The 26,687-nt window shown below is 65.0% G+C and overlaps 4 protein-coding genes across 6 annotated transcripts in view; 3 read left to right on the plus strand and 1 right to left on the minus strand.

The window, feature by feature from the left end:
• The window catches only part of LOC101522611 (spondin-2), a 233,880-nt gene that overhangs the window by 45,866 nt on the left and 161,327 nt on the right, over positions 1-26,687 (plus strand). The gene's annotated exons all lie outside the window — the stretch shown is intronic.
• TACC3 (transforming acidic coiled-coil containing protein 3) lies at positions 6,171-13,374 on the minus strand. Of its 2 annotated transcripts, none has more exons than XM_058670357.1 (15): positions 13,213-13,374; positions 12,977-13,119; positions 11,435-12,310; positions 11,143-11,218; positions 10,886-11,018; positions 9,458-9,513; positions 8,938-9,059; positions 8,238-8,340; positions 8,030-8,134; positions 7,642-7,718; positions 7,516-7,559; positions 7,236-7,396; positions 6,571-6,677; positions 6,371-6,491; positions 6,171-6,282 (listed from the first exon to the last, which is right to left on the minus strand). In XM_058670357.1, the coding sequence occupies exons 1-15, from the start codon at positions 13,372-13,374 to the stop codon at positions 6,187-6,189; spliced, it is 2,382 nt and encodes a 793-aa protein (XP_058526340.1). In that variant the 3' UTR covers positions 6,171-6,186. The 2 variants fall into 2 exon arrangements, with proteins under 2 accessions (XP_058526340.1, XP_058526339.1); XM_058670356.1 differs by having other exon boundaries at positions 11,435-12,313.
• On the plus strand, positions 15,393-18,381 carry TMEM129 (transmembrane protein 129, E3 ubiquitin ligase). The gene is made up of 4 exons (XM_058670364.1): positions 15,393-15,670; positions 17,268-17,742; positions 17,823-17,982; positions 18,106-18,381. Exons 1-4 carry the CDS (start codon positions 15,466-15,468, stop codon positions 18,352-18,354), a joined length of 1,089 nt encoding a protein of 362 aa, XP_058526347.1. The 5' UTR covers positions 15,393-15,465; the 3' UTR covers positions 18,355-18,381.
• On the plus strand, positions 19,767-26,581 carry SLBP (stem-loop histone mRNA binding protein). 2 transcript variants are annotated; one of them, XM_058670368.1, is made up of 8 exons: positions 19,767-19,824; positions 19,901-19,993; positions 20,580-20,684; positions 21,387-21,446; positions 21,652-21,789; positions 22,405-22,554; positions 23,481-23,562; positions 26,239-26,581. In XM_058670368.1, exons 1-8 carry the CDS (start codon positions 19,772-19,774, stop codon positions 26,353-26,355), a joined length of 798 nt encoding a protein of 265 aa, XP_058526351.1. In that variant the 5' UTR covers positions 19,767-19,771; the 3' UTR covers positions 26,356-26,581. The 2 variants fall into 2 exon arrangements, with proteins under 2 accessions (XP_058526351.1, XP_058526352.1); XM_058670369.1 differs by lacking the exon at positions 20,580-20,684.

Consider the following 26,687-nt stretch of genomic DNA (forward strand, 5'->3'; position numbering starts at 1 on the left):
GCGGCGGCTGGAGACAAAGCCTGCCCGTGATTAAGTCGTCTGCCCGGCAGCGCCACGCACACCGACCGCCTTACAGGCCCTTGTAGCCTGGACGCTGCTGGCCACCGCCCACCTCAGGGCCCCCCAAATGGTAGGGGCCATCTCCCTGCCTGCTGTGTGGTCAGGCTGTCCTCCCCTTGTTCTGGCTCTGCCGCTGGCCTTCAGATGGCCACTGCCCATGGCACCACAGAATGGGTGGCCTCAGTGTACCCGTCTGAGTGGACATGATCTTCCCATAGCCTATGCCTGGCTACCTCCACTGAGTCCCAAGGAGGATACTCCCTGTCCCTCCCCACTCGGGTCCCCACCCTGTCAAGTAGGCATTGATGTGAGGTGGGGGTGTGCCCCTCGTCCTCTGCTGCACCTCAGGGGGACCCCAGCTCAGCCCTGAAGCATGGTGCCCCTGTGGGTGGGGAGAGGGGAGTGGGGCAACCAGAGGCAAAGCGGAGGTGGGGGGTGGGTTCCCGGATGCGGCGGGGACTGGCTGGGATTTGCTGCCTGAACACCCGTTATCTCTAGCCTGTCTTTTGGCTGGAGTCCTGGGAGGCGGGGAAGGGGCTGGGCCTGATTACCGGTGCCCCAGGCATGGCATGGCTGGGATGGGAGCCCTGGGGCAGCTAGCTCCCCTGATGGGGTGGGCAAGGGCCAGGGGTCCCCCCATTCCTATCTTCTGTGCTCCCAGGGAGGGGGCGCTCCTGGGGAGCCTGGCTTGCCCAGCTTTTCCCGGTGGCCAACCTGGTGTGCCTGAGGACCACACAAAGCCCTGGGAGCACACGGGGGTTTCTGCTCCCCTCCAGCAGTGTGAGCTGACCCCTAGTGGGCATGGCCTCAGTGTCTGCAGGCGTGAGAACCCCGCTTCCTGTGACCTTAAGGAGCCACCCTAGCACCCAGCCAAGGCGGCCAACTGTCCCGTCCAACTGGCCACTCCCCATGCCAGCCTGGGCCTTCCTGCCCTAGCCCCCTCAAGGCGGAGCTGCCCACCACACCTGCTGTCCCTGTTGTCACACACACCAGAGCTCACAGAGCCATACTATCGGACAGTCCCTGGGCAGGGTGCACAGTGAGGTGAGTGGTGGGCACAGGGCAGCTCCCTGGTAAGAGGGCGCATGTAGGCTGGGCCTGGGCACGGCTGTAAGGAAGACTCAGCCCCTCCATCCCGGGAGCACCCGGAGGGTATGAAAGGAACCCCGAAGGCAGGCTGGCCTGTGGGTCCCCAGGTTCTGGTGTTGACGATATGGGACCCTGGGGAGCCCAGCCCTGTGGGGGTGAGGGGTGGGGGCGGGTGACTCATGCCTGGAGAATCCTGTGCCAGCCTCGGTGGGCCTGGCAGGCACCCTTAGCAGGCACGGGGCCTAAGGGTGAGCTCATGTCTGCTGTGGGTGCCCTGAGCCTGCCTAGAGAACGCAGGTGGGTGCAGAGCCCAGGTCAGGGCATCCTGGGGTCAGCACCCCATGCAGGCTATGGCTAGGTCATCTGGGAGCAGACAGTGGTCAGCAAGGGCCACTGACGCTGAGTCTGCTGGGGTTGGCAGCTGGGGCAGCCCCCCATGCCCTCTGCAGCCCTCGCTGCCCGCCCCGCTCTGCCTGTGCCTTCACACCACCCGTTGGGCAGACGCCACCTCACAGGAAGGACCTGGAAGCCGGACAGGCAAATCTCGTTAGCGGGCAGACTTCCGAAGCTCCTGCCTTGACCGCGTGGCGACCTTCCTCCCGGCACCCCAGCACACAGCTGCCCCTGCCCGTACTCCCTGAGCATATGTGAGCTGGGGGCTTCCTGGGACAGCCAGAAGCTCCGTTGTCCCTTAAGCAGAGTGGACGGACATGGAGCTGCAGGGCCTGACCGCTGGGCTCCAGCTGACCCTGCTGGTCCACCACACAGGAAACCTGCCATTGGTGGCACTGGCCTCACTTTACCAGACATGAAGTGGGAGGTGTGGCCAGGTGCCACTTCCTCAGCCAAGTAGCCATGTCAAGGTCCATGGTTGGCCAGGAGAGGGGCGGGCAGGGAATCCACCAGCCGTGGGCACCTGGACCAGCCACGAGCCGCTGCTGCCTGGGCCCTCTTTCCAGCACCCCCACCCCAGCTCTGCTTCTCGCAAGGCCCCAGGCCCCTCCTCCAGGAAGTCATTCCCAGTCTGGGCAGTGCTGGCCTCACCCAGCTGTCCCCAGCACAGGAGGGGCACCCGGGCCAGACAAGCCCAGGCTGAGGTAAGAGCGCATTCCTGCTTCTCGGGCGCTGGTGAGGGATTCCTGGAGGCATGGCGGGGAGCCGGGCACTTCCTGCCAGGCCCACATGCAGCCCCAGTCAGTGGGGATGCCTGCTGGACCCCCTGGGAGGAGGGTGCCCCTCCCTGGCCTGCAGAAGGGGCCCAGGTGACCCAGGCTGCCAGCCTGACTTGGGTTGGGTTGAAGTCTGGCCATGTGGGCGGCCAGGAACCCCGAGTGCTCTGGGGCTGGGTACTCTAGGGCAAGGTGGGGAGCGGCTGCGTGGCCCTCAGGCAAGTCTGGGCTCTCTGGAGCTTTGGGGCGGGGTCCCTTGAACAGCCTGTCCTGCCTGAGGGGTTGGAGTTCCTGGCAGCGAGCTGGCACCTGGTGCAGGGAGCCTTGCTGGGGGCACGTCGGGGTGGTACTCACACGGCTGTGGCCTGCCTGGCTGGGGCTCAGGGAACAGGGCTGGGAGGAGCGCACGGACCCTGTGTCCCAGCAGGCAGCGGGTAGTGTCTCCCCGGACGCTGGGCAGCACCGAGTCCAGGGCACAGCAGAGGCAGCCAGGCCCCCAGGGGTATAGGATTGGGTGGTGGAGCCTTAGGGCACTGGATGCCGCACCCCCCTGCCTTGCTGAGCCCCAGCCCCATTGGCCCCTTACTTTTGCCTTTAAGCTTTTTTTTTTTCAAATTGGAAAAGCATCTAGAAAGAAAAAGGTGGGAGAGAGAGAGAGAAAGAGAGAGAGAGAGAGAAATCTTTCATTTGCTAGTTCACTTCCCAAATGGCTGCAGACGGCAAGGTCTGAGCTAGACCGAGGTCTCCCATGCAGGTGCGGGGTCCAAGCACGCGGACCATTCTCTGCTGCTTTCCCAGGCCTCAGCAGGCCCCATTCTGCCCTCCCACCCCCACAGTGGGCTCCCAGGGCTGGCTAGCCCTCACCTCAGCCACACCCTGAGTTTGGGTCTTGCGTGTCCTGTGTAAGAGCTGACACAGCAGCTCTGGTTTTTATTCCTCAGCAATTAATAGGAATACGGAGTGCCCTGTCCATGTTCCCACCAATCACCTCCAAGGAGGTAGCCTGGGCCCGGTGGCCTAGCAGCTAAAGTCCTCACTTTGAACGTGCTGGGATCCCATATGGGCGCCGGTTCTAATCCCAGCAGCCCCACTTCCCATCCAGCTCCCTGCCTGTGCCTGGGAAGGCAGTTTGAGGACGGCCCAAAGCCTGGGGACCCTGCGCCCGTGTGGGAGATCTGGAAGAGGCTCCTGGCTCCTGGGCTCGGATTGGTGCAGCACCAGCTGTTGTGCTCACTTGGGGACTGAATTGTTGGATGGAAGATCTTCCTCTTTGTATCTCCTTCTCTCTGTGTATCTGACTTTGCAATAGATAACTAAATGTTAGGGCCCAGCGGCGTGGCCTAGCGGCTAAAGTCCTCGCCTTGAGCGCCCTGGGATCCCATATGGGCACCGGTTCTAATCCCGGCAGCTCCACTTCCCATTCAGCTCCCTGCTTGTGGCCTGGGAAAGCAGTCGAGTACGGCCCAAAGCTTTGGGACCCTGCACCTGCGTGGGAAACTGGGAAGAGGTTCCTGGTTCCCGGCATCGGATCGGCGCGCACCGGCCCGTTGTGGCTCACTTGGGGAGTGAATCATCGGATGGAAGATCTTCCTCTCTGTCTCTCCTCCTCTCTGTATATCCGGCTTTCCAATAATAATAAAAAAATCTTACAAAAAAAAAAAGATAACTAAATCTTAAAAAAAAAGTTCCTCCTGGGTTCTGGGAGGGGTTGAGTGTAGACCTGGGTCAGGGGTGGGGACTCTAGGCAGCTCTGGGGTCCCTGGACGTTCTGGGCAAACGCAGGGGTCAGTCAAGTTGGGGGTGGGCAAATAGTGAGGGCTATAGAGCGAGACTGTGGCCCTGCTGCCCTCCTCCTGGCTGGTCTGGAGGGAGGGCCTGTGGGCACGGGGTCCCCATGAATTTGTTCATCCTGACGGGGGAGCTGCCAGTCCTTACCCCTCCCTGCATCCGCGTCTGGACTGGCCAAAGATGGTAATTGCTTTTAAGGCTTGGGGCTGCCCCCCCCCGCCACCTCTCAGCCCCGGGGGGGGGCATGTGGAGGCCGGGTGGCCGCTTGCAACCCGGGGTACCTGTCCTGGAGGTCTGCATGGGGCCCCAGCAAGGTCAGTCGGACTGACCAGGCTGTCCCGATGGCGCCCTCTGCCGGCCATCTGTGCCTGTGCCGCCTCCTGGGCCGGCTATGTAGCTCTTGTATGTGTGGGGTGTGATGCTGGCTGCTGGCATGGCGAGGGCCCTTGCACTGCACCCTGGGGGAAGCCCTCCTGGCCTTGCCCCAAGGCCCAGGGTTACAGGCTCCATCCACAGGCGCTCTGAGGCTCCAGAAACGCAGGGGTCTGGGTGGCACCTAACTTTTGGGAAGTGAGGCTGGGCCCGTAGAGGGTATGGGTGGTGCCCAAGCTGTGGTCAGCTCAGGGCTGCAGACCCCTGTCCAGGGGGTGCTGACTAGGGATGGGGAGGAGATGGGCCTCCTTGGCCCAGGCTGGCTCACGGATGCCTCCACGCAGGGCCAAGCTGCCGTGGTCAGATCCTCACTCGGCAGCAGGACTCTTACGAATGTGTTTTTTTCCTCTTAAATTGTTTCAAACAGAAATTTACATTTTTATTTTATTCATTTGAAAGGCAGGGTGATGGAGTCTCAGCCGGCTGTCACTTCCGATGTGGCCGCAATCACCAGCCAGACGAGGCCCGAGACAGGGCTCCCACATGGGTGGCTCTGCTGGGGTCCCCCTTGCCGTGGGGACTCCCGTGCAGGGACGATGGCACAGTGACCCGCATCGCTGCCACACCCCACAGCCTGTGCGGACACGAGACCAAGGTTCCCCCCGAATCCCCAGGATGCCAGAGGACATAGCTGGCCCCACTTGGGTCATGTTTACCACGGAGGGCCAGCGCCCGGCTCTGGGCCCTAAGTCAGCCCGGGCTCCAGGATAAACACCCATTCAGCCACACAAGGCCCCTTTGTCCTGCCAGGCAGGCAGCAGCCCAGGACACTGCCCAGTGGCTGCTGTCCTCGGCGTGGCCCCAAGCCAGGCTGCTGCCTGGACACGTTCAGTTGCCCCACGGAGCCTTGTCCGAGTAGACTCCTGGCCTGGCTTAGCTCAGCCCTGGCCCAGCTTGGCCCCTCCGCCTGCCGTGCTTGTGGGCGGGAGAGGGCCTAGGCCACCGAAGCCCCCTGTCCACCCATTCCTTGTCTGCAAAAGAGGCGCAGCCTATACCTGGGGCCACCAGATCCCATGGGCCCCACTGCCCCGTGGTGTGGGTGCTGTGTGCCAGTGCCTGGGGCACTGGATGAGGTGCAAAGCCTGGTAGTGGCCTGCAGGAGTGCCAGGCAACATGGGTCTGCCCTGGCCGCTAGCTGCTCTGTGGCCTACGCAGGCCAGTCCTGGGCCATGGCCTCTGGCAGCACGGGGTCACTACGTACGCTGGCAGGGCAGGCTTGTGCCTCCTCCTGGCCGCTGAGGCCCAGGCCAGCACCAGATTCTTTGCCTGGTCAGGCTCTGTCCCAGCTGGTGGTGCCTTGAGGGACAGATACCCACTGAGGTGTGGCTCTGCGCCATGTCCTGGATGGAGCCTCTGGCCAAGAGCAGCACTGCCCTGCTCCCTGGAGACCCGGGGGGGGGTTGACCACACCGTGGGGGGTCCAGTGAGGTGGGAACTGATTCTGCAACATGCTGCCCACTTCATGGGACCAGAGTGTGCCCAGTGGTGCCAGCACCTGCTGTGCTTGGAGCCTGTGACTCACAGCCCCTGGAGACCTGGCCCCTCAGGACCCCACGAGTGGCCAAGGCCAGTGTACTCCAGGTCCCCAGCTTGCCCGAGCCGTGTCCCCGAACAGAGGGCAGGACAGAGAGAGCGACTTCAGGGAGCTTTATTCAGCATCCTGCCCAGCAGCAGCACCCGAGATCTTCTCCATCTTGGAGATGAGGTCGTCGCAGATGCGGGTCAGCTCCTCGTTCTCTCGCCCCTGGGGACAGGGAGCATGCTGCTGGCGCCTGCGGGACACGCCACCGCCCGCAGTGCAAGCCACGCGGGGTGGGGAGACCCAGCCTCACCTTCTGCTCCACAGCCTTCTCCAGGGACTCGATCTGCATCTGGGCCTTGCGCAGGCTGGCCTGGAAGGCCAGGGCCTCTGCCTGGGCCTTGCTGCGCACCTGCGCCAGCTCCTCATTGACCCTGGACACGCAGGGGGGCAGGGCTGAGCTGGCCGCCCTGCCCGTCCCTGGGGGTGCCTCTCACCCCGGCAGGCACTTACAGCTGCAGCTTCTCACTGGCCTGGGCCTTCAGCGCCTGGTACCTCTGCGCCTCCTTCTCAATCCTCGCCAGGTAATCCTGCACGCACTTTTTCAGCACCTCCTCGTTCTTGGGAGGGAACAGATGGACTGTGGACAGTACCCCAGCTTGCTGCCAGACCCCCAGGTGAAGCCCACGCTATGGCAGGGATGTGGTCCCTGTGAGCTGGAAGCATCAGGACTACCGGGCACCTGAGCAGGGCCAGGGCACGCAGCTTTGCTCCTGCAGCCTCTGCCTCGAGGGCCTGCAGGCTGGTGGGCAGTGCCCGACCCCCGGAGCAGCTCCGCCTGCTGCCCTGCATGAGCCTCTGGCTGTGGGACGCTCCCGAGTACCTCAGGTGGGCACCCCTCCTGCCCCACTTCCTTGTGGACCTGGTGGTACTGGCCAAGCTCCACTCTTGCCATGGGTACTGCCCACTGCCCTGACCCCCACGTGCTGGGGCACCTGCAGACCACCTGTGTGGGTGGTCCCCTCATGTGGGCTGCTTCCTCCATGAAGTATTCTGGCTTATTTTGGTAGGGAGCTGCCAGCTGAGCCCCAGGTCCCTGAAGGTGCCCTCCGGCTGCTGCCATGCTGCGGCTGCCCGTGTGCGGCCCAGGCCCCGTGCGCTCAGCACGGACAGCGGACCTTGTGGTAGCCCTCGATCGCCTCCTTCTGCTTTTCAAAGCGCCTGAAGAGGTCGGAGAAGGACTTTTCCATGGAGCTCAGGTCGGCTGCGAGCAGGGCCTTCTCCTTCAGAGCTTTCTGCACCTCAGCCTTGGCGAGCTCCTTCTGCTTCTGCCCCTCCTCTGGACAAGGGGCGGGGTGAGGGAGCGGTCAGGCACCCGTGGAGGCACAGGGACCCCTGGTCCCCATCCTCACAGGGAGCTGGCCGCTTCGCCCAGGGCCACCATCCCCGGGCACTCACCCATCGCCTGGTAGACCATTGCCTCAAACCCATCCATGATCTTCCTGCGGGAGGAGTGGGTTGAGTGTGTGCCCTGCAGCCCCCGGGCCGAGCAGGGTGGTGCAGGGTGGTTGCGGCCGCCCTTACCCCATCTCCAGGTTCTTGGCTTGCAGCTCCTCACACCTGCGCCTCAGTTCCTGGCTCTCCCTGTGTGCCGCTTCCACCTGCGAGCCACACATGGAGTCGCACATGCCCCACCCCAGGGGGGCCCCCCCGAGTAGGGACAGCAGGGTCCCCTGGAGCCCAAGCCTGTGTGGCAGAGGGCTGGAAGTGGACACAGCCAGTGGGCAGGCTCTGAGATGGGCAGGGGCCTGGGTGTCTGCGTGCAGCAAGGTTGTGGGCACTGCGGGGTACAGGGTGTGGGACAAGACAGCCAGGAGCTTTCTCAGTGGTCTGGCTGAGGGCAGGACAGGAGCGGGGATCACAAGACATGCCCCTGGGCAGTGTTGGCCCATGCTGCCAGCCCGTGTCTCACCGCAGCATCCAGTTCCCGCTGGCTATACTGCAGCAAGTCCACAACGGGCCCCACTGGCACGGGTGGGTCCCCAGGCTGCAGGATGCCCGGGGGTGTGCTCGGCACCTGCAGGGATGAAGGAGGGTTAGAAGCCCCCTACCGTGGAGGAGCCCTCAGCCCAGGCCAGGCCCAGCTGCCCACCAACAGGACCTGCCCACCACCCTCTAACCTGAGCTTGTAGAGGAACTGAAGGGCCAACAGGTCCCAGGAGGTCCAGGTCCACCAGCAGGGCATCCTGGGCAGCCCCCGAGGGCCCATCCGGGACCTGTGTGCTGGGAGCAGGCGGCAGGGTGAGCCCAGGCTGTGGTCCCTCTCACTTGCTCCCCCCATCCCGGGGCTTCCTGTCCCACTGTCATCCTGTCACCGTGCTGCAGCAGAGGGCCAGCCAGCCACAAGGTCCCTGACGCTGGAAGGACGCAGGACCATGGCGGTGAAGTGTGACTTCGCTTGCTGGTGGCATGGTGTGTTAAGCTGCAGCATGCGACGTGTTAGGTCTTGGCTAACCCACTGTTTTTAGAAATGTTTATTTTTGCTTTTGAGTTGCAGCACTCCTCCCTGCTAGTTTACTCCAATGGCCGCAACGGGCTGAAGCCAGGGGCTTCCTCCAGGCTCCACGCAGCTGGCAGTACAAGGACTGGGCTTTCCCAGGCAGGCAGCTGTGTCAGAAGCGTCGGCTGGGACTTGAACTGGCACCCGTATGGGATACCAGCACTGTAGGCTCCTAGGCCAGTCCTGGCAGGCAGTGAGGGCACACAGCTCTCTCAGTGCTCGCCACAGCCACAGGCCTCTCTTCTACCACAACCCCCGAGCTCTCACTTCCAACAGGCAGGGCCGAGCTGGCCCACGGGGCTTCCGACGGCCAAGCTAACCTGTGCGCCTCCGGGGCCGGGGCTGGCGGCAGCTGTGGCAGCAGCAGCCGCCGGGGGCTGTTCCTCAGGAGGGGGTCAAAGTTCAGGTACAAGGACTGCTTCCGCCACGCCGACTCCTTAAACTGCAAGGGGCAAGTTGGTCAGAGGCACACAGCAGCTCCCCGAGCCCACGGGCAGCAGCAGGGATGCCATGGCACTGCTGCCCTGACGTACAGCGCCCCCCGCTGCCCTCACCCAGGGACCCCCGCTGCCCTCACCCACAGCGCCCCCTGCTGCCCTCACCCACAGCGCCCCCTGCTGCCCTCACCCAGGGACCCCCTGCTGCCCTCACCCACAGCGCCCCCTGCTGCCCTCACCCAGGGACCCCCTGCTGCCCTCACCCACAGCGCCCCCGCTGCCCTCACCCAGGGACCCCCGCTGCTCCAGGGGCTCAGCATGTGGACCACAGGTCCCACGGGGTGCACCAGGCTGAGCGGTGCCACGTGTGGCTGGTGGCATGCAGCCGATGCCCAGAACTCACCGAGGAAGTTCCAAACTGCTCCAGGTAATCCACCTCAGCAGCGTCCATGCCTAGAGCTGAGAGGTCAAGGGCTCTTGTGGGAATCGCCCCAACACACAGTGCCAGGCACTGGGAATGCTCCTGCCAACCTTGGCCCAGCCCTGCGTCACCCCCTTCACACACAGGGGACGCACCCCTGCTTGCTAGGAACACCTCCTAAAAGTCTGTGATACAAGCTGTGGCTGTCATAGCAGTTTTGATTTCTTTTTTCCTTCTTGTTGGTTTTGTATTGTGGCTTTTCATTTAAGGGGTGTACAGTAACTTTAATGGAGATTATGATGTCCAGATGTGAGGATACAATGCAGCATACATCTCTACTTCCAGATCAAAAGCAGACTCCCAATGAAACTGTTAACTATATTGACAATAGGATGCTGGACGCTGCCATTGTCCATGCCTACAATGATGGACACATGACTGTGTATGAAGAACTATACTATAGTAATAACGTAAGGGAACTCAGTGAGGGTTGGAGGAAACTTAGGGAGGGGGTGAGGTAAATCCCAGGACCTATGGAACTGTATCATAAAATAATAATAATAAAATGAAAAAAAAAACAAAACAAAAAAAACCCAAAGCTGGCTGTGTCTGCAGCATAGCCAACATCAGCCTCTAATGGGGAGACTCAGACTGGAGCTGACACAACAGCTCCGGGGACCCAAGGTGCTGATCACAGCAAGCTGGGGAGCACCACTGCCACCAGCACCCATCAGTGCCTCCTGTCAGCGAGACCCTCAGGGGCCACAATGTAGGCGCTGACAAGAACCAGCAGATGGAAGAGCTGTCTCCGCTTCTCTGAGAGTGCCTTTCCAATAACAATCCTTAAAAAGGCATACACATGAAAGTGTCCCCGTGTACAACTGCTGTTCCCTGGCTTGGCAGAAAGGCCCACCCCACGCAGCTTGGGCTGGGCCAAAGGCCCTGCAGCACACCCCAACTGGGTGCTGGGCGGACGGGCACTCAGACCACGGCAGATGTCCCTGCCCACAGGGGAGGGAGGTGACAGCCCAACGGATGGCAGGCAGCGCCAGCACTTGGGCAAGCTGCAGCGTCATGCTGGTGGGACGGAAGTGGGCCTTGCCTCTGCCAGCTAAGCGTGGGAGCTCTTGTAGCAGCACAACCACGAGCTGCTTCAGACTCGTGTTGGGGAGACACCAGCCCACCCCATCCTGGGAGTGTGTGGGGACAGCTGCTCCTGCCCCCAGGGTCCTGGTGCATCTGGATGGTGCTTGCCTCCTCCTGTCCCTGGTCAGTTCTCTGGTGAGACTGTGCTGGAGGAGGAGGTCCCTGGGCCCCAGGCTCAGCCCCACCTGCAGATTGTGGCACCTCTGCTTGGGTCCTGGCAGGTGTGCAGGTCCTTGGCCACGGGCTCCCTCCAGGGGTACCTACCCTCAGCCGGGTCTCGGAAGCTCTCCTCCTCCACGTTCAAAACTGGCTCTGGCAACTGCTGAGCAGTGGGAGCTGTGGGCTCCCCGCCTGGACAGTGCGTGGGTGTTGTCATGCCCCAGGGACCAGCAACTCCCTAGGGAATGTCAGACGGCCATGCAATGAGAGATGTTGCAGTGCCCCCCCCCACGTCCCAGCCTCCCCTGCCAGACACTACACACACGTGGGGGTGCTAGGGGCCCTGGGCCCATGCACCACACCTTGTCCTCTGTTCCTGGGATCTTGGCTGCCATCTGTACCTCAGGGGTGTTGCCGAGCAAAGCTGTACACTGTGGCCTGCAAGAGTCAGGAGTTCCTGAGCCACATGGGCACTGGCAGGGAAGGCACCTGACGGGCAGGCTGTGGGCTGTTGGGGACACAGCACCGCAGTGCCAGTTGCAGGTGGCGCAGGGCGTCTCCCTGGCCACGGGGTCAGAGTGCCTTCTGTACCCAGGCCCAGGAGCACACGTGGTGGAACGGAGGGGGATTGAGGTAGGGCATCCTCCCACTTACCGGCTGGGAGGCGAGGGCTCTGTAGTCGCAGGCTCAGTCCCTGGTGATGCGGCCTCAGGCTGCACAGTGCTGCTTTCAGGGCCTTCCCAGGGCTGGGCGGCGTGGCCAGCAGTCTCACGGTCAGTTTCCAACAGACTGGAGCCCAGCACTGGTGACTCCTCCTGGCTGAGGTGGGTTGCAGGCTTGGGTTGCCCGTCCCTGCTGTGGGCCTCACCGGGAGCCACTTCCTGCTTCTGTCCCAGTGCATAGGGATGGGGACCCACGGCGCTGGTGGCGCTGCCGGGCACATCCAGTCCGAGTGCACAGGGCTTGGTCTGTGGGGACTCAGCTGCCTGCTCAGCGACAGCTTCCTTCTGGGGCCTTGGGGATGGGGTCCTGCTGGCCTGTGAGGGGGCAGTGGGGGCCGAGTACTCAGGAGGAGGGGACAGGCCTCCGTCTGCCAGTGCCAGGCAGCCCGTGGGCTGCAGGGGAGCCTCGGCTCTTCCGGGCAGCCCGTGTAATTCTTCAGGAGCCATGGGCGAGGACAGGTGGGCACTGTGCGGGCTTCTGCAGGCAGCAGTGGGTGGACTCTGTGTGGGGACTAGGTCTGGCTTACAGGTGGCAGTTGCTCGTCTGTCATCGGGGAGACGGGCAACCCCCTCTCCCTGCAGCGCAACGTGAGGGCTGCCGGGGACGGCTGGAGTTGCTGCCTCGTCTTTCCTAGGTCCTAGGCTCTGGGGGGAGCTGGAGGCACTCGGGGACACTGGGCCAGGCTTGCCTGAGGCAGGGTCTTCAGTGGCCAGGCTCACCGTCCCCAAGGGGTCTGCCTCAGCCACTGCTTGTCTCTGGAGAGTTCCACTGGAGGCGTGAGCGTCTGCCTCCCTGCTGAGCTGGTGGCTGCTGACAAATACAAGTAGTTAGCACTCAGAGCCCGTGAGCTGCCCAGGCATGCCGTGTCCACGTGTGGCACATGGCCACAGAGCCAGCTGGCTGCTGTGACATGGCTGAGAGGCAGAGCAGAGCCGTGACAACCAGGAACCCATGGCTGCACAGCCTTAGTGCACAGGGCCTGAGTCTACTGAGGCTGGCGCCCTTGTTCTGGGAGCCGCTCCCCTGGGCCAGGCCTGGCACCTGCCACCACAGCCTGGGCCCTGCTGTCTCACTCTGATTACACCAACCACCCAGGGGGCCCAGCATGAAGACAGTCTATGCGTGGGTACCACAGCCCTGGGCACGGCCAACAAAGCAGCCAGCTCCCAGGTAACATCTCAGAGCTGCCCTGCACAGCCCCCCCGGGGCCTCGAGCCCCATGTGGCCAAATCTCTTAGCCAAGTACAAAGCAAGTGAGAAAGTACCAAGGAAAGAGAGGAGCCGCAGCACGGCCCTGAGGAAGCAGAAGACCCCGCACCCACCACGAGTCCCTGACCAACGGCCCTGCACCCACCACGAGTCCCTGACCAACGGCCCCACACCCACAGCGAGTCCCTGACCAACGGCCCCCTACCCTACACCAGAGCAGACAGGCTGGCCAGTCCTAGATGCCCCCGTGGGTCCGGCACCCACCTCTCGCTTTGCGGTGGGATGTGCAGGGCGCCCTCAGGCCTACAGCTGTCATCTACAGCAAGCAGGGCCTGCAGACAGCTGCCCGGGCCAGGAGTCAGGATCCTGTGTGTCTGTGGGTCCCGCAGCGGGGTCTGGAAGGTCACCTGTCAGGCAGCAAGCACGTGGCTCCCACTCCAGCACAGCACCCTGGGGTGTACCTCCAGGCCCCCACCTTTACAGCACCCCAGGCCCCCCACCTTCACTGCTTTGCCCAGGCTCCTGGGTGGCACATTCTCTTTCTGTGACAGGCGGAGCACAGCTGATCTTCCGGAAGGTTCTGGTGGTGAAAACAGGAAGTTGCAGCTCTCGGGGCTCTTCTCGCTGCTGAGGTTCTCATCGCTGAGGACCTGTAAACTCATCCTGGGGAAGCAGAGGGGAGGTCAGGGAGGAGGGTCGGGGTGGGGAGGTCAGGGAGGAGGGTCGGGGTGGGAGGTCAGGGAGGAGGATCAGGGAGGAGGGTCGGGGTGGGAGGTCAGGGAGGACGGTCGGGGTGGGAGGTCAGGGAGGAGGGTCAGGGAGGAGGGTCGGGGTGGGAGGTCAGGGAGGACGGTCGGGGTGGGAGGTCAGGGAGGAGGGTCAGGGAGGAGGGTCGGGGTGGGGAGTCAGGGAGGAGGGTCGGGGTGGGGAGTCAGGGAGGAGGGTCGGGGTGGAGGTCAGGGAAGGGGCACTCAGGCAGGGGGAGGTCAGGGAGGAGGGTCGGGGTGGGGAGGTCAGGGAAGGGGCACTCAGGGAGGGGGAAGGTCACGGAGGGGTCGTGCCAGGCTGTCCTGCAGGTCTGGGCTGTACTGCCCACCCTGCACGTGGGGTCCCCAGCTGGGGCATGGTGGCAGCCCCTGCAGGGTGGGCAGCAGAGCAGCGGGCTGAGTCCTCTGAGCCAGGCTTGCCATGCACAGCTAACAACGGGCCCAAGGCGAGTGGGGCACAGGGCCAGAGGGGGTGTCTCGGGGTTTGACATCAGCGTCTGAGAGCCAGACTTACACGGGGACCTCCAGGTCCAGAAAGTTCTAGAAGCTACACTCCCAGGTTCCAAGGACACTCGTCTGATCCCCTTCCTGCCTAAATCGCCCTTCATCTGCATTCCTCAAACACTTGTTTTTATTGGAAAGGCAGATTTACAGGAAGAAATAGAGAGAGGAAGATCTTCCGTCCACTGGTTCACTCCCAAAGTGGCTGCAATGGCCAGAGCTGAGCTGATCCGAAGCCAGGAGCTCCTTCTGGGTCTCCCACCGCTGCAGGATCCCAAGGCTCAGGGCTCTCCTCCCAGGCAGGGAGCTGGACAGGAAGTGAAGCAGCTGGGACACAGGCCGGCATTGCAGGCGGAGGACTGGCCGGTTGAGCCATCGCACAGTCCCTGTGTTCTGTAGCTTTTACCCACCTGTGAGGCAGTCACAGGCCCGTGGCCGAGGCCAAGGTGTGACAGGGCCTGGAAAAGGGGGTGTGGTCCTCGTCCTGCCTTCCAGCAGGATTGCTTTTTGCAACAAAGACTTATTCAGGGACCATGTTGTGGTGGGGCAGGCTGAACCGCAGCCTCAAAGTCTCGCAGACTGTGTGGGTGCCGGTTCGAGTCCCAGCCAACTCTGGGGAAGCAGTGGAGGATGGCCCACAGCCCTGGGCCCTGCACTGGAGGCTCCTGCCATGGCCTGGCTCAGTCCCGGAACGCTCTGCGCCTGGCCCGCTGTGACACCCAGCCTCAGGAAATGCCAAAGGCTTATCTGAAAGATGGCTGGGGAGATGGCCACTGGGGAGGGAACACATCCACCTGTAGGCTCACTGCCCCCCGCAGGCTGCCCTCTGGGCCCTGTGCCCGCACGGTCACCCCCTGTGCCCGCAGGCTGCCCTCTGGGCCCTGTGCCCGCACGGTCACCCCCTGTGCCCGCAGGCTGTCCTCCGACCCCCTGTGCCAGCACGGTCACCCCCTTACCTGAAGGCTGCCCTGCGGGATCCGGGACGCCTCGCCAAGTCCGGTCCCAGCCCGCTTTCGCCGAGGGTCGCGCCAGGCGATTCAAATACCGACGGTTGGTGCCACGCGGCCAATCAGCGCGCGGCCGGGGGCGGGACCTCTGGACGCCGCAGACCAATGGGAAGCCTCTATACACCGTGAGGGCGGCGGCAGTTCCACTCAGGCCGGAAGCATTCTGGGAACGGCTTCGGGGCGGGGGTTCTTCCGGTCACCCGGCGCGGAAGAGGCCAAGGGCTTTTCCGGCCGGCAGCGGCCGCGGGGTCCGCCCCTCGCGCCACTTCCGGCGGGGCGCGGGTGCCTAGCGTCCTTCCCCGAGATCGCCCCCGCGGACGGACTCCATCTCCCAGCAGGCCCCGCGGGCGCCCGGCCCGGGACTCCATCTCCCAGCAGGCCCCGCGGGCTTCCGGGCAGCGTCGGCCACAACCGCCCGGGCGGCCGGGGGGTCCGGGGGTCCCGGGGGTCCCGCGTCTCCGAGCCGCCGGCCGGCACGATGGACAGCCCCGAGGTGACCTTCACTCTGGCCTACCTGGTGTTCGCCGTGTGCTTCGTGTTCACGCCCAACGAGTTCCACTCGGCCGGCCTCACGGTGCAGAACCTGCTGTCCGGCTGGCTGGGCAGCGAGGACGCCGCCTTCGTGTCCTACCACCTGCGCCGCACGGCCGCCACGCTGCTGTGCCACTCGCTGCTGCCGCTGGGTGAGCGGCCCGGGCACGCAGGAGGGGCGGACGGGGTGCAGGGGGAAGGAGGCAGAGGAGGGGAACAGGGTGCAGAGGGGAGGAGGGAGAGGAGGAGGGAGGGGAACGGGGTGCAGGGTGGGGAGGGGAACAGGGTGCAGAGGGGAGGGAGGGGAGGAGGGAGGGGAACGGGGTGCAGGGTGGGGAGGGGAACAGGGTGCAGAGGGGAGGGAGGGGAGGAGGGAGGGGAACGGGGTGCAGGGTGGGGAGGGGAACAGGGTGCAGAGGGGAGGGAGGGGAGGAGGGAGGGGAACGGGGTGCAGGGGGGAGGAGGGTGAGGAGGGAGGGGAACAGGGTGCAGGGGAGGGAGGGGAGGAAGGAGGGGAACAGGGGTGCAGGAGGGAGAAGAAGGGGAGGAGCTGGAGGAAGAGGAACGGGGGGAGAGGAGCAGGGGGCCTCTGGGGTCAGCCTGTCTCTCTGGGCTCCGGGGAGGGCTGTGCCTGGTCCTGGGGGTCGTCGCCCAGCGCGGAAGCGCCTCCAAGGCGACACCTGGGCTGTTCACCTCTTCTGCAGTCAACGCTGGCTGGCTCCCCCTGGCAGGGGCCTGTGTGGAGGTACAGGGCCAGTGCAGGGCCAGTGTCGGCCGCTGTCGGGGTGCAGGGCCAGTGCAGGGCCAGTGTCGGCCGCTGTCGGGGTGCAGGGCCAGGGCCAGTGTCGGCCGCTGTCGGGGTGCAGGGCCAGGGCCAGTGTCGGCCGCTGTCGGGGTGCAGGGCCAGGGCCAGTGTCGGCCGCTGTCGGGGTGCAGGGCCAGGGCCAGTGTCGGCCGCTGTCGGGGTGCAGGGCCAGGGCCAGTGTCGGCCGCTGTCGGGGTGCAGGGCCAGGGCCAGTGTCGGCCGCTGTCGGGGTGCAGGGCCAGGGCCAGTGTCGGCCGCTGTCGGGGTGCAGGGCCAGGGCCAGTGTCGGCCGCTGTCGGGGTGCAGGGCCAGGGCCAGTGTCGGCCGCTGTCGGGGTGCAGGGCCAGGGCCAGTGTCGGCCGCTGTCGGGGTGCGGGGCCAGTGTCGGCCGCTGTCGGGGTGCAGGGCCAGGGCCAGTGTCGGCCGCTGTCGGGGTGCAGGGCCAGGGCCAGTGTCGGCCGCTGTCGGGGTGCAGGGCCAGGGCCAGTGTTGGCCGCTGTCGGGGTGCAGGGCCAGGGCCAGTGTCGGCCGCTGTCGGGGTGCAGGGCCAGGGCCAGTGTTGGCCGCTGTCGGGGTGCGGGGCCAGTGTCGGCCGCTGTCGGGGTGCAGGGCCAGGGCCAGTGTTGGCCGCTGTCGGGGTGCAGGGCCAGGGCCAGTGTTGGCCGCTGTTGCGGTGCAGGGCCAGGACCAGTGTCGGCCGCTTTCGGGGTGCTGGGCCGGGGCCAAGGCCAGTGCCAGTCGCTGTTGGCCGCTGTCAGGGTGTGGGGCCAGGGGCCGCTGTCAGGGTGTGGGGTCAGGGGTCAGTGCTGGGGTGTAGGGTGCGGGGCCAGGGGCCGCCGTTGGGGTCGGGGTGTGGGGCCAGGGGCCCGGGTGTGTTGGGGTGTAGGGTGTGGGGTTGCTGTCGGGGCCGGCCCGCACACCCTCAGTCTCATTCTCTCTTGCAGGCTACTACGTGGGCATGTGTTTCGCGGCCTCGGACAAGCGGCTGCACTGGCCGGCCCAGGCGCCCGAGGCCTGGCGCCTCTTCCTGCTGCTGGCCGTGCTGCTGCCCTGCGCGGCCGGCGCGCTGGTCTGCCACTGGGCCAGGGACCGCTGGGCCCGCCACCCGCTGGCCCGCACGCTGGCCCTCTACGCGCTCCCGCGCTCGGGCTGGGCGGCCGTGGCCGCCTCGGTGGACACAGAGTTCCGTCGGATCGACAAGTTCGCCACGGGGGCCCCAGGCGCGCGCGTGATCGTGACGGACACGTGGGTGATGAAGGTGGCTACGTACCGCGTGCATGTGGCGCGGCAGCAGGAGGTGCAGCTGACGGTCACTGAGTCGCGGCAGCACGAGCTGTCGCCGGACTCGAACCTGCCGGTGCAGCTGCTGACCCTCCGCGTGGCCAGCGCCAGCCCTGCGGTGCGGCCCTTCGACATCCGGTAAGCGGAGCGGCCCGGGGGCGGCGGGGGAGCCCCGGGAGCCCGGGTCGGGGGGGCTGCAGCAGGCCCGGCTCCCGCAGGCTCAACTCGGCCGAGTACGGCGAGCTGTGTGAGAAGTTGCACGCGCCCGTCCGCCGCGCAGCCCACGTGGTCATCCGGCAGAGCCTCGGCGACCTGTTCCTAGAGACCTTCGCGTCGTTGGTGGAGGGCAACCCGGCCTACGCGGTGCCCAGCGGGCAGGTGCGGGCAGGGCAGGGAAGGCGGTGCCCGGGCAGGCAGGTGCGGGGAAGGCGGTGCCCGGACGGGCAGGTCCTGGCACGGGCGGGGAAGGTGCGGCCCGCGCCCACCGGCCCTGGTCGGCAGGAGCTGGAAGCGTGCATTGGCTGCATGCAGACGCGCGCCGGGGTGAAGCTGGTCAAGAGCTGCCAGGACGCGGCCGCCGGCGAGTGCCAGCAGTGCTACTGCCGCCCCATGTGGTGCCTCACCTGCATGGGCAAGTGGTTCGCCAGCCGCCAGGACCCGCAGCGCCCTGACACCTGGCTGGCCAGCCGCGTGCCCTGCCCCACCTGCCGCGCCCGCTTCTGTATCCTGGACGTGTGCCGCGTTCGCTGAGGGCGCGGAGTAGGCTCCTGCCCAGGGCTGCGGGGGGCTGTGGGTGCGGGGTCGGCTCTGCCCAGGGGCTGCGGGGGGCTGTGGGCGCGGGGTCGGCTCTGCCCAGGGCTGCGGGGGGCTGTGGGCGCGGGGTCGGCTCTGCCCAGGGCTGCGGGGGGCTGTGGGCGCGGGGTCGGCTCTGCCCAGGGCTGCGGGGGGCTGTGGGCGCGGGGTCGGCTCTGCCCAGGGGCTGCGGGGGGCTGTGGGCGTGGGGTCGGCTCTGCCCAGGGCTGCAGGGGGCTGTGGGCGCGGGGTCGGCTCTGCCCAGGGCTGTGGGCGTGGGGGGACACGGGGTGTGCGCTACTCCTGCGGCCTGTGCTCCCGTCGCCGTCGCTGCACTCCCATCCCCCTTGGAGCTCCTGCCCCCCCATAATAAACAGCTCAGGCACACGGACTGGCTCGTGGTGTTTTTTGGCGAGAACAGGCTGAGTGGGCTGGGGCTGTGCGTACACACCTGCACACCTGCCATGTCCTGTTCCCCCGGGGCCTCAGGGCCGGGTGGGGAGGTGGGGCGACTGGAAGGAGGGAGGAGGGAGGACTGAGACCACGGGGGGGGGGGGAGGACGGGGCGGAGGGGGGACTGAGAGGGATGGAGGGTGGGGGGGAGGGAGGGCCGGGAGCGGGACCTGGAGGACCAAGAGGGAGGGAGGACTTGGAGGACCAGGGACCGGAAGGAGGGAGGACAGGGGGCGAGGGAGCACTGAGAGGATCAGGACCGGGAGCGGGACCGGGAGGACCGAGAGGGAAGGGAGGACTGGGAGGACCGGGACCACTGCGGGGGAGGGAGGATTGAGAGGAACAGAGGGGGGAAGGGGAGGGAGGATCGGGGAGGAGGAAGGACCGGGCGGACCCTTCCGGGTTCCCGCCAGTGCGGACCACGCGCCTCCGGCCACCCTGAGCAATCGTGACGGGCCTTGGTCTGCGCCGGGGCCAATCAGAGGGCCGTCACGCCCAGAAAGGGGCCAATAGGCGACGTGCTCACCTCTCCCTCCCACCGCGCGCGCGCGCGCGACTGACTCTCCCGCCAAGAGCGAGGGCGCGACCAAGGGGCGCGCGGGGCCTGCGGCCGCCGGTTCCCAGGTGAGGCGGCGGGGCGGCGTCGGTTCCTCCCCGGGGCCCCGCGCGCCGCGCCGTCTGCTCCTCGGCGGGCGTCCAGCTGCGAGGCCCCCGCGCGCGGCCCCGGGCTCTCGGCGCCCCCCGCGGCCGGGCTGGTGGTGCGGTCCGCGGGGGCGGGGCCAGCGGCGGGAGGGCGGTTGGGGGCGGGGCGCGCGCCGAGTCTGTCAGCGGCGCGGCGGGAGGACGGGAGGACGGGAGGACGGGAGGCTGCAGCCGAGGTCCCCGAGGTCCCCGAGGTCCCCGAGCCGCCCGCCCGCCCGCCATGGCCTGCCCGCCGCGCACCCCGCCCAGCTACGGCGGCCGCCGGGACGCCAGGTGAGGGCCGGGGGCCGGGGGCCTGGTGGGGCGCCGGGGCCCGGGGCAGCCCTGCTGACCGCAGCTCCGTCCGCAGCCCGCCGTCCCCCGCCAGGTGCAGCCTCGGACGGAAGCGCAGAGCCGACGGGAGGCCCCGCACCGCCGAGGACGCCGGCCGCAGGCCCGAGAGGTGGGGGGCTCGGGGCGGGCGCTGGGCGGGGGGCACCCGCGTCTCAGCCTTTGTTGCCGCCTCGTGGCCGCCCGGCCCGGCCACCCCGGAGCCCCGGGGCCGGGTCCTGAAGGCAGGGGAAGTGGGGTCACACTGGGGGGTGGTTTCGGGCCCAGGGAGAGGCAGGGCGGCGCCCGCTGGGCCCGAGGCAGCAGCACCGCCCCGGCCTCCTTTAGCCGGTTCGGAGGCTTTTCCAAGTGGTCAGGTGGGAACCAGGAGCCTTCCCTGGCCTCCCACGGGTGCAGGGGCCCAAGGCCCAGGGCTGTGGGCTGTGCTCCCGCAGGCCGGAGCGGGGCTCCTGGGGTGGCGGTGTGGGGCAGTGCGGGCCCCTCGTGCGGTTCCTGTGGGGCGCTGGCCAGTGTTTTGACCGGGACATCACCCTGAATCCCGCAACGGCGGCGCCTTCCTCTGCGGGCCTGAGCGTGATCTTTAGGGCCATGCCACGTGGGCTGCTTGTGCCTTTGTGGCCAGCGGGCCGTGGCCCAGGTGCCCGGTGCTGGCACGTGCGGGCGGGCAGCCCTCCGAGGTGAGTGTGTCTCCCTTGCAGCTTCACCACCCCTGAGGGCCCGAAGCCCCGCTCGCGATGTTCTGACTGGGCTGACGCCGTTGAAGAGGACGAGATGAGGACCAGGGTCAGCCGGGAGATGGCCAGGTACCCGCGGGGGCGCGGGCCGCGAGAGGGCCTTCCTGGGGGACCTTCCTGGGGGACGCTGCCGAGGAGAGGAGGGTGGCGGGTCATGTCCCGCCGTGGTACAGTTCAGGCGTTACAAGACGGGGACCAGCCGTCTGTTGAGCAGCCCACGACGTCCGGGTTCTGCAACTGTAGGCCGTGGTCTGGTTCCCCCTGGTCGTGGCAGCACATAGAGCTACTGCCTGCAGCACCAGCATCCCGTGGGGGTGTGGGTTCAAGTCCTGGCCGCTCCACTTCCCATCCAGCTCCCTGCTAATGGCGTTGGAAGGCAGCACAGGGTGGCCCAAGGCCATGGGTCCCTGCACTTGTGTGGGAGGCCAGGAGGAAGCCTCTTGCAGCCACCTGGGAACAGGAGAGTGTTGGTTGACGGGGGACGTCAGTAGGGCCTTGCTGGTGGCAGGGTCACAGGCAGTGGGGACAGCCCGTGCCCAGGTGGCCGCAGCGCTGGGCCTGCGGCTGCTGCGAGCCTCCCAGGTGGGCTCAGGGGCCCGGGTCTTTGGGCCGTCCTCTGCTGCCTTCCCAGGTGTGTTGGCTGGGAGCTGGCACTCCAGCACGTGGTGCAGGGCTGCGTGTGGCAGCTCTGCCCTGCAGAGTGTTTCTAGGAGCGTAGAGTGCCTTTTTATTATGCCTTTTAGAAAGCAGTAATATTTGGTTTTCTCTTAGATATAAAAGGAAGCTCCTCATAAATGACTTTGGAAGAGAGAGGAAGCCGTCTTCAGGAAGGTAAACTCTGGAGCCTGGAGGGACAGACTAAAAGTTGTTGGGAAGTGTGTGGGATGCCAGCGGTCCCCGTGCTTGGTGGCCGCTGTGTCCTGCAGAGGCGGCGTGTGTACAGCAAGCCTGGCCGGGGTGGGGGCACGCAGTGGGCATCTGGCAGGCGGTCCGGGCGTGGCCCCGCAGCCGCACCGCGTGCCGACTCTCGTCCCAGCTCTGACTCGAAGGAGTCGGCGTCTGCGGTGCCGGCCGACCTGGAGACGGACGAGAGCGTCCTCATGCGGCGGCAGAAGCAGATCAACTACGGCAAGAACACCATGGCCTACGACCGCTACATCCGGGAGGTGCCCAGGTAGTGCGGGTCACCCCCAGGGTGTGGCATGTCCCCGGCCCGTCCTTCCGCCCAAGAACCTTCCGTTTCCCGGGACCCCTGGTGCTCCGGCAGCTGTTAGTGAAACAGTAGAAATGTGGGAAGCATGGGTGCAGGGAGTAGGGGCGACGAGCCGAGCAGGGTGCAGGGAGAAGGGGCGACGAGCCGAGCAGGGTGCAGGGAGAAGGGGCGACGAGCCGAGCAGGGTGCAGGGAGTAGGGGCGACGAGCCGAGCAGGGTGCAGGGAGAAGGGGCGACGAGCCGAGCAGGGTGCAGGGAGAAGGGGCGACGAGCCGAGCAGGGTGCAGGGAGAAGGGGCGACGAGCCGAGCAGGGTGCAGGGAGTAGGGGCGACGAGCCGAGCAGGGTGCAGGGAGAAGGGGTGATGAGTAGGGGACAGATGCTGTCGTTTCTTGCACTGAGCAGTGTCCTTGGACGCAGGCAGGGCGTCCAAGGGTGCTCCTGGGGGATGAGGGTGTGGGAATGTGCTTGCCCGAGACAGGACTCGGTGGGCAGGGCCCGGCGTGTGTGTGGCCACTGGGCTGCTCCAGCTGTGTCCGTGGGCAGCGTTCAGTTCTGAGGCGCTCTTGCTGTCCAGGCACCTTCGGCAGCCTGGTGTCCACCCCAAGACCCCCAACAAGTTTAAGAAGTATAGCCGGCGCTCCTGGGACCAGCAGATCCGGCTCTGGAAGGTGGCGTTGCACTTCTGGGATCCCCCAGCCGAGGAGGGTTGTGAGCTGCAGGACATGTACGTTCCGGGGGAGCTGGGTCGGTCATTAATGGGGTGCTTCCCAGGAGGGTGACCTCAACAGCAGCACTGTCCGCTTCAGGTCAGCTCAGGTACCTGCTGGATGACTGCGGCCCTGTGCCAGCTGGGCTGGTCCTAGAAGAGCACTGGGCCCTGAGTCCCTGAGCCTTTGCTGCCTGCCTGGGGCCCGGGAGCAGAAGCGGGTGGCCTGGCGGCGGCCTCACTGCTGTTAACATGGGGCAGTTACACAGGGCGGGGAGGCAGACCTGTTTTCATTCGCTGGGTCCCTGCTCCGAGGGCCATGGCACCCAGGCCAGGGCCGAGCCAGGAGTGCAGAGTGGGGCAGGGAGCCTGTGCATCCAGGCCGTTGGCTGCTTTCCTGGGCATGGGGCTGGAGGCCACATTCACGGGGGTGTTGGGGAAGGTATGTGCTACCTTCCCTCCCTGGCTGACAGCCTTGGCCTCGGGCGGCTACCACCCGTGCCTGCTCAAGACCGGCCTGGTGCCAGGGAGAGGCAAGCCGGACTGGCTGGGGGCAGCTGCGTTCCCCACCTGTGCTCAGCCTCGTCCTGCCTCTTCCGGGAGCACCGAAGCTGTCCACTGCCAGGCTGATGAGACTGGCATGCAGAGGCAGGTTTGTTTTCTGGGATCTGCTTGGGTAGTGGCACGGTGGGTTAAGATGCTGTGTCCCCTGGGGCGTCACTGTTCTGGCCTCGCAGCTTTTGCCTCAGACTTTCTGGTGTGACTCGTCTGTGTCCTTATTTTGAAGAAGTGCCTCTCCCCAGGAATGGGGTTCCCTTGGGGCATTAGTGGGGCGTTTCTGGTGTCCCCTGATTGAGACTTGCTGAAAACAGTGCCCCTCAGCAGCCCTGGGGTGTAGGTGCCATGTGCTGTTGAACTGACTCCCATTGGGTTTCCCTCCGTAGACACCCGGTGGACCTCGGCGTCATGGAGACCGAGTGTGCGGAGAGCAGCGGCGAGTCCCAGCCGGGCTCCCAGGGCACCTGTGTACGTATTGGGGCGGGGCGGGAGCGGGCTCCACCGGCGTGTGTGTGGGCAGCAGCTGAGCCTGACACTGACACCCCGTCGGCTTCCTGTCCTAAATCAGTCTGCCACCCTCAGATGGGAGCAGAGTGCTGCCATTGGCCCAGTGTTGGCACTGCAGGTGCTGTGTCCCCAAGAGTCGCTTGCTAATTCCTTTTTATAAAGGTTTGTTTTTATTGGAAAGTCAGATTTACAGAGAGAAGGAGAGACAGAGGAAAGATCTTCCATCCAATGAATCACTCCCCAGGTGATGCAAGGTGAGGACCCTAGCCACTAGTCTACTATGCTGGACCCGCCTGCTAGTCCCTAAGATGTGAAGATGTTCTGTGCCCAGCAGTTGACCTACATTCGGGCCTGGTATGGTGGCCTAGTGACTAAATCCTTGCTTTGAAACCACCAGGATCCCATATGGGTGCCAGTTCCAGCAACCCCACTTCCCATCCAGCTCCCTCCCTGTCTGTGGCCTGGGAAAGCAGTGGATGACGGCCCAAAGCTCAGCTCTGTCTGTTACAGCTACTTAGGGAGTGGGTCAGCATATAGAACATCTTTTTGTTTGTAAATTTTTTCATTGAGAAATAGCTTTTTTTTTTTTTTGAAGATTTATTTATTTTTATTGCACAGTCAGATATACAGAGAGGAGGAGAGACAGAGAGGAAGATCTTCCATCTGATGATTCACTCCCCAAGTGAGCCGCAACGGGCCGGTGCTGTGCCGATCCGATGCCGGGAACCTGGAACCTCTTCTGGGTCTCCCACGCGGGTGCAGGGTCCCAAGGCTTTGGGCCGTCCTCGACTGCTTTCCCAGGCCACAAGCAGGGAGCTGGGTGGGAAGTGGAGCTGCCGGGATTAGAACCAGTGCCCATATGGGATCCCGGGGCTTCCAAGGTGAGGACTCTAGCTGCTAGGCCATGCCGCCGGGCCCGAGAAACAGCTTTTTTTTAAAGGTACATATATATGTGTATGTTTTTGAGAGGGAAACTTTTGGTTAAAAACGTTCTTGCAAGACATAGTTCTCACATAACTTTTTTAAGAATTTACTTATTAGAAAGACAGAGCTAGGGAGAGATCTTCCATGTACTGTTCATTTCCCAAGTGGCAACATGGTCGGAGGTGAGCCAGTTCAAAGCCAGGAGTCCTGGGTCTCTGGCGGGGTCTCAAGGCCCTGGGCCGTCTTCCCGGGCCGCGGGGAGCTGGGTCTGCCTCCACAGCAGGTGTGGACACTGCAGGCAGTAGCTGTACCTGCTGCGTCCAAGGAAACATTTCAGAGCTGCCTCGTGTCTCTTTACAAGGGTGGCCACCCTGGTGTTTGCATTTGGGAATGCCCAGTGTATCGAGGAAAAAGCAAAAAGTCGGCTTTAGAAGCAGCACATGGGGTACGAGTGCCCTGTCCCTCCCAAGCTGCTGCACTGCCACTGTGGCAGGCTCCTGGGCCCGGGAGGCCTGGGGGGCAACGGCTTTTGTAGGTTCTAGAAAGGGCCCTGGTGCCTGTGCCTGGCGTGTGCCTGCAGTGTAAGAGGCAGGGTGGACGCCTGGAAAGAGCCCCTGCCAGCGCCACCCCCGCCTGCCAGCACTGCTGGTCCCCCGGAGGTGCCCGGAGCCTGGGCGAGTCCCTCCTGGGGTCGGCCCAGGGACAGCGGTAGCCCTGAGTTTGTTTGTTTCTGAAGATTTATTTTTATTGGAAAGACAGATTTACAGAGAGAAGGAAAAGCAGGTCTTCCATGCACTAAATCACTCCCCAAGTGTCTACAGTGGCTGGAGCTGAGCCAATCCGAAGCCAGGAGCCAGGAGCTTCTTCGGGATCTCCCACAGGGGTGCAGGGTCCCAAGGCTTTGGGCCATCCTTGACTGCTTTCCCAGGCCACAAACAGGGAGCTGGATGGGAAGTGGAGCCGCTGGGACACAAACGTGTCTGTCTGGGATCCTGGCACGTTCAAGGGAGAACCTTAGCTGCTGGGTCCTAGGTGTTTCCTTTTAGTCGAGGGTTGCATGTGTCCATGACCTACCTGCTGCTCTGCTGCCTTGTCCGCCCCAGGCACGGTGCTAAACAGTTCAGCCTTTGGAGCAGGAGATGTGTGTGTGTCCTGAGTGTGTGATGTATATGTGAGGTGTGTGTCCGAGTGTGTGTCCTGCCAGTGTGTGAGGCGTGTGTGTGCATGTGTCTGTGCCTGGTGATGAACCGTAGCCTCATGTGGTGGTGTCAGGAGATTGTTGGGGAAACACACTGCCCTCGGTGCAGCCCTGTGTTCTTCGCACACTCCCTGTGCTGGGCGGGCCTCGCTCCTTGGCCTGGGGTCCCATCCCACGCATGTGGGCCCAGTGTCAGGAGTCGGGGCATGCTGACTCAGAAGGTGCTGTTCTGACCACTGCCCACAGGGTTTATAGGCCAGCCAGAAGGGGCAGAGCCCACCCAGGACACGGCCCCCAAGTCTCAAGTGGACCGTGTCTGCTACCGAGCCCTCCCCTGGGCTGCTGGGGGTCAGGAGAGCGTTGGCTCCCAGCCAGAGTGAGGTTCAACGTCCTGTTACCCAGATTCTGGCAGCAAGTGCCCTGCTCCCGTCGCCTTCCCTTGGGGGTGGCCCACTCGGTCAGCAGCGGGCGCACTCTGTCCTTCCGCAGGGCGCGACCCCAGGTTTGTCTTGCAGGATGCATACTCCGGCACACCCACCAAGGTCAGACACGTGGACTACCGGGTGGAAGACGAATTTGACCTGGAAGCGTGCCTGATGGAGCCCCAGAAGGACCTGTCGTCCTTGAGCTAAGCGCCTGGGCGGCCGGCTCTTGCAGTTTTCTTAAGGGACCTTGGCTTCCTGCATGGTGAGCGTGTTGTGCGTGTTTTGAATTGTACCTGGGCTGAGCCTGGGCAGGTGAGCCAAGGTATCTGGGGACCATGCAGCAGCTCCTCCCGCGCCCAGGCTGGCTCAGGCGGGCGTGGCTTCCTCTCCAGGTCCCTGACAAGTTGCCTCCCCCCCCCCACGCGTGTCATAGGGAGTCTCAGACCTGGGACCCCACTGCCTTGAGCCGCTGAGCGCGTCCCGCTGGGCTTGGTTCTCGGGGACAGTGTCCTGTCAGCTCCTCTCGTAGTGCGCGGAGT

The sequence above is a fragment of the Ochotona princeps genome, chromosome 11 (genome assembly GCF_030435755.1).
Source record: "Ochotona princeps isolate mOchPri1 chromosome 11, mOchPri1.hap1, whole genome shotgun sequence".
Classification (NCBI taxonomy): domain Eukaryota; kingdom Metazoa; phylum Chordata; class Mammalia; order Lagomorpha; family Ochotonidae; genus Ochotona; species Ochotona princeps.

Excerpts from the sequence above, each read along its gene's own strand:
- SLBP (XM_058670368.1), top strand. The coding sequence starts at position 19,772 with ATGGCCTGCCCGCCGCGCACCCCGCCCAGCTACGGCGGCCGCCGGGAC. Across the intron at positions 21,447-21,651 it reads AGGAAGCCGTCTTCAGGAAG|CTCTGACTCGAAGGAGTCGG; the intron begins GTAAACTCTGGA and ends CTCTCGTCCCAG. Across the intron at positions 22,555-23,480 it reads GGTTGTGAGCTGCAGGACAT|ACACCCGGTGGACCTCGGCG; the intron begins GTACGTTCCGGG and ends TTCCCTCCGTAG.
- TMEM129 (XM_058670364.1), top strand. The coding sequence starts at position 15,466 with ATGGACAGCCCCGAGGTGACCTTCACTCTGGCCTACCTGGTGTTCGCC. Across the intron at positions 17,743-17,822 it reads GTGCGGCCCTTCGACATCCG|GCTCAACTCGGCCGAGTACG; the intron begins GTAAGCGGAGCG and ends CGGCTCCCGCAG. Across the intron at positions 17,983-18,105 it reads ACGCGGTGCCCAGCGGGCAG|GAGCTGGAAGCGTGCATTGG; the intron begins GTGCGGGCAGGG and ends CCTGGTCGGCAG.
- TACC3 (XM_058670356.1), bottom strand. The coding sequence starts at position 13,374 with ATGAGTTTACAGGTCCTCAGCGATGAGAACCTCAGCAGCGAGAAGAGC. Across the intron at positions 13,120-13,212 it reads GCCTGGGCAAAGCAGTGAAG|GTGACCTTCCAGACCCCGCT; the intron begins GTGGGGGGCCTG and ends GCTGCCTGACAG. Across the intron at positions 6,283-6,370 it reads AGAAGGCTGTGGAGCAGAAG|GGGCGAGAGAACGAGGAGCT; the intron begins GTGAGGCTGGGT and ends CCCTGTCCCCAG.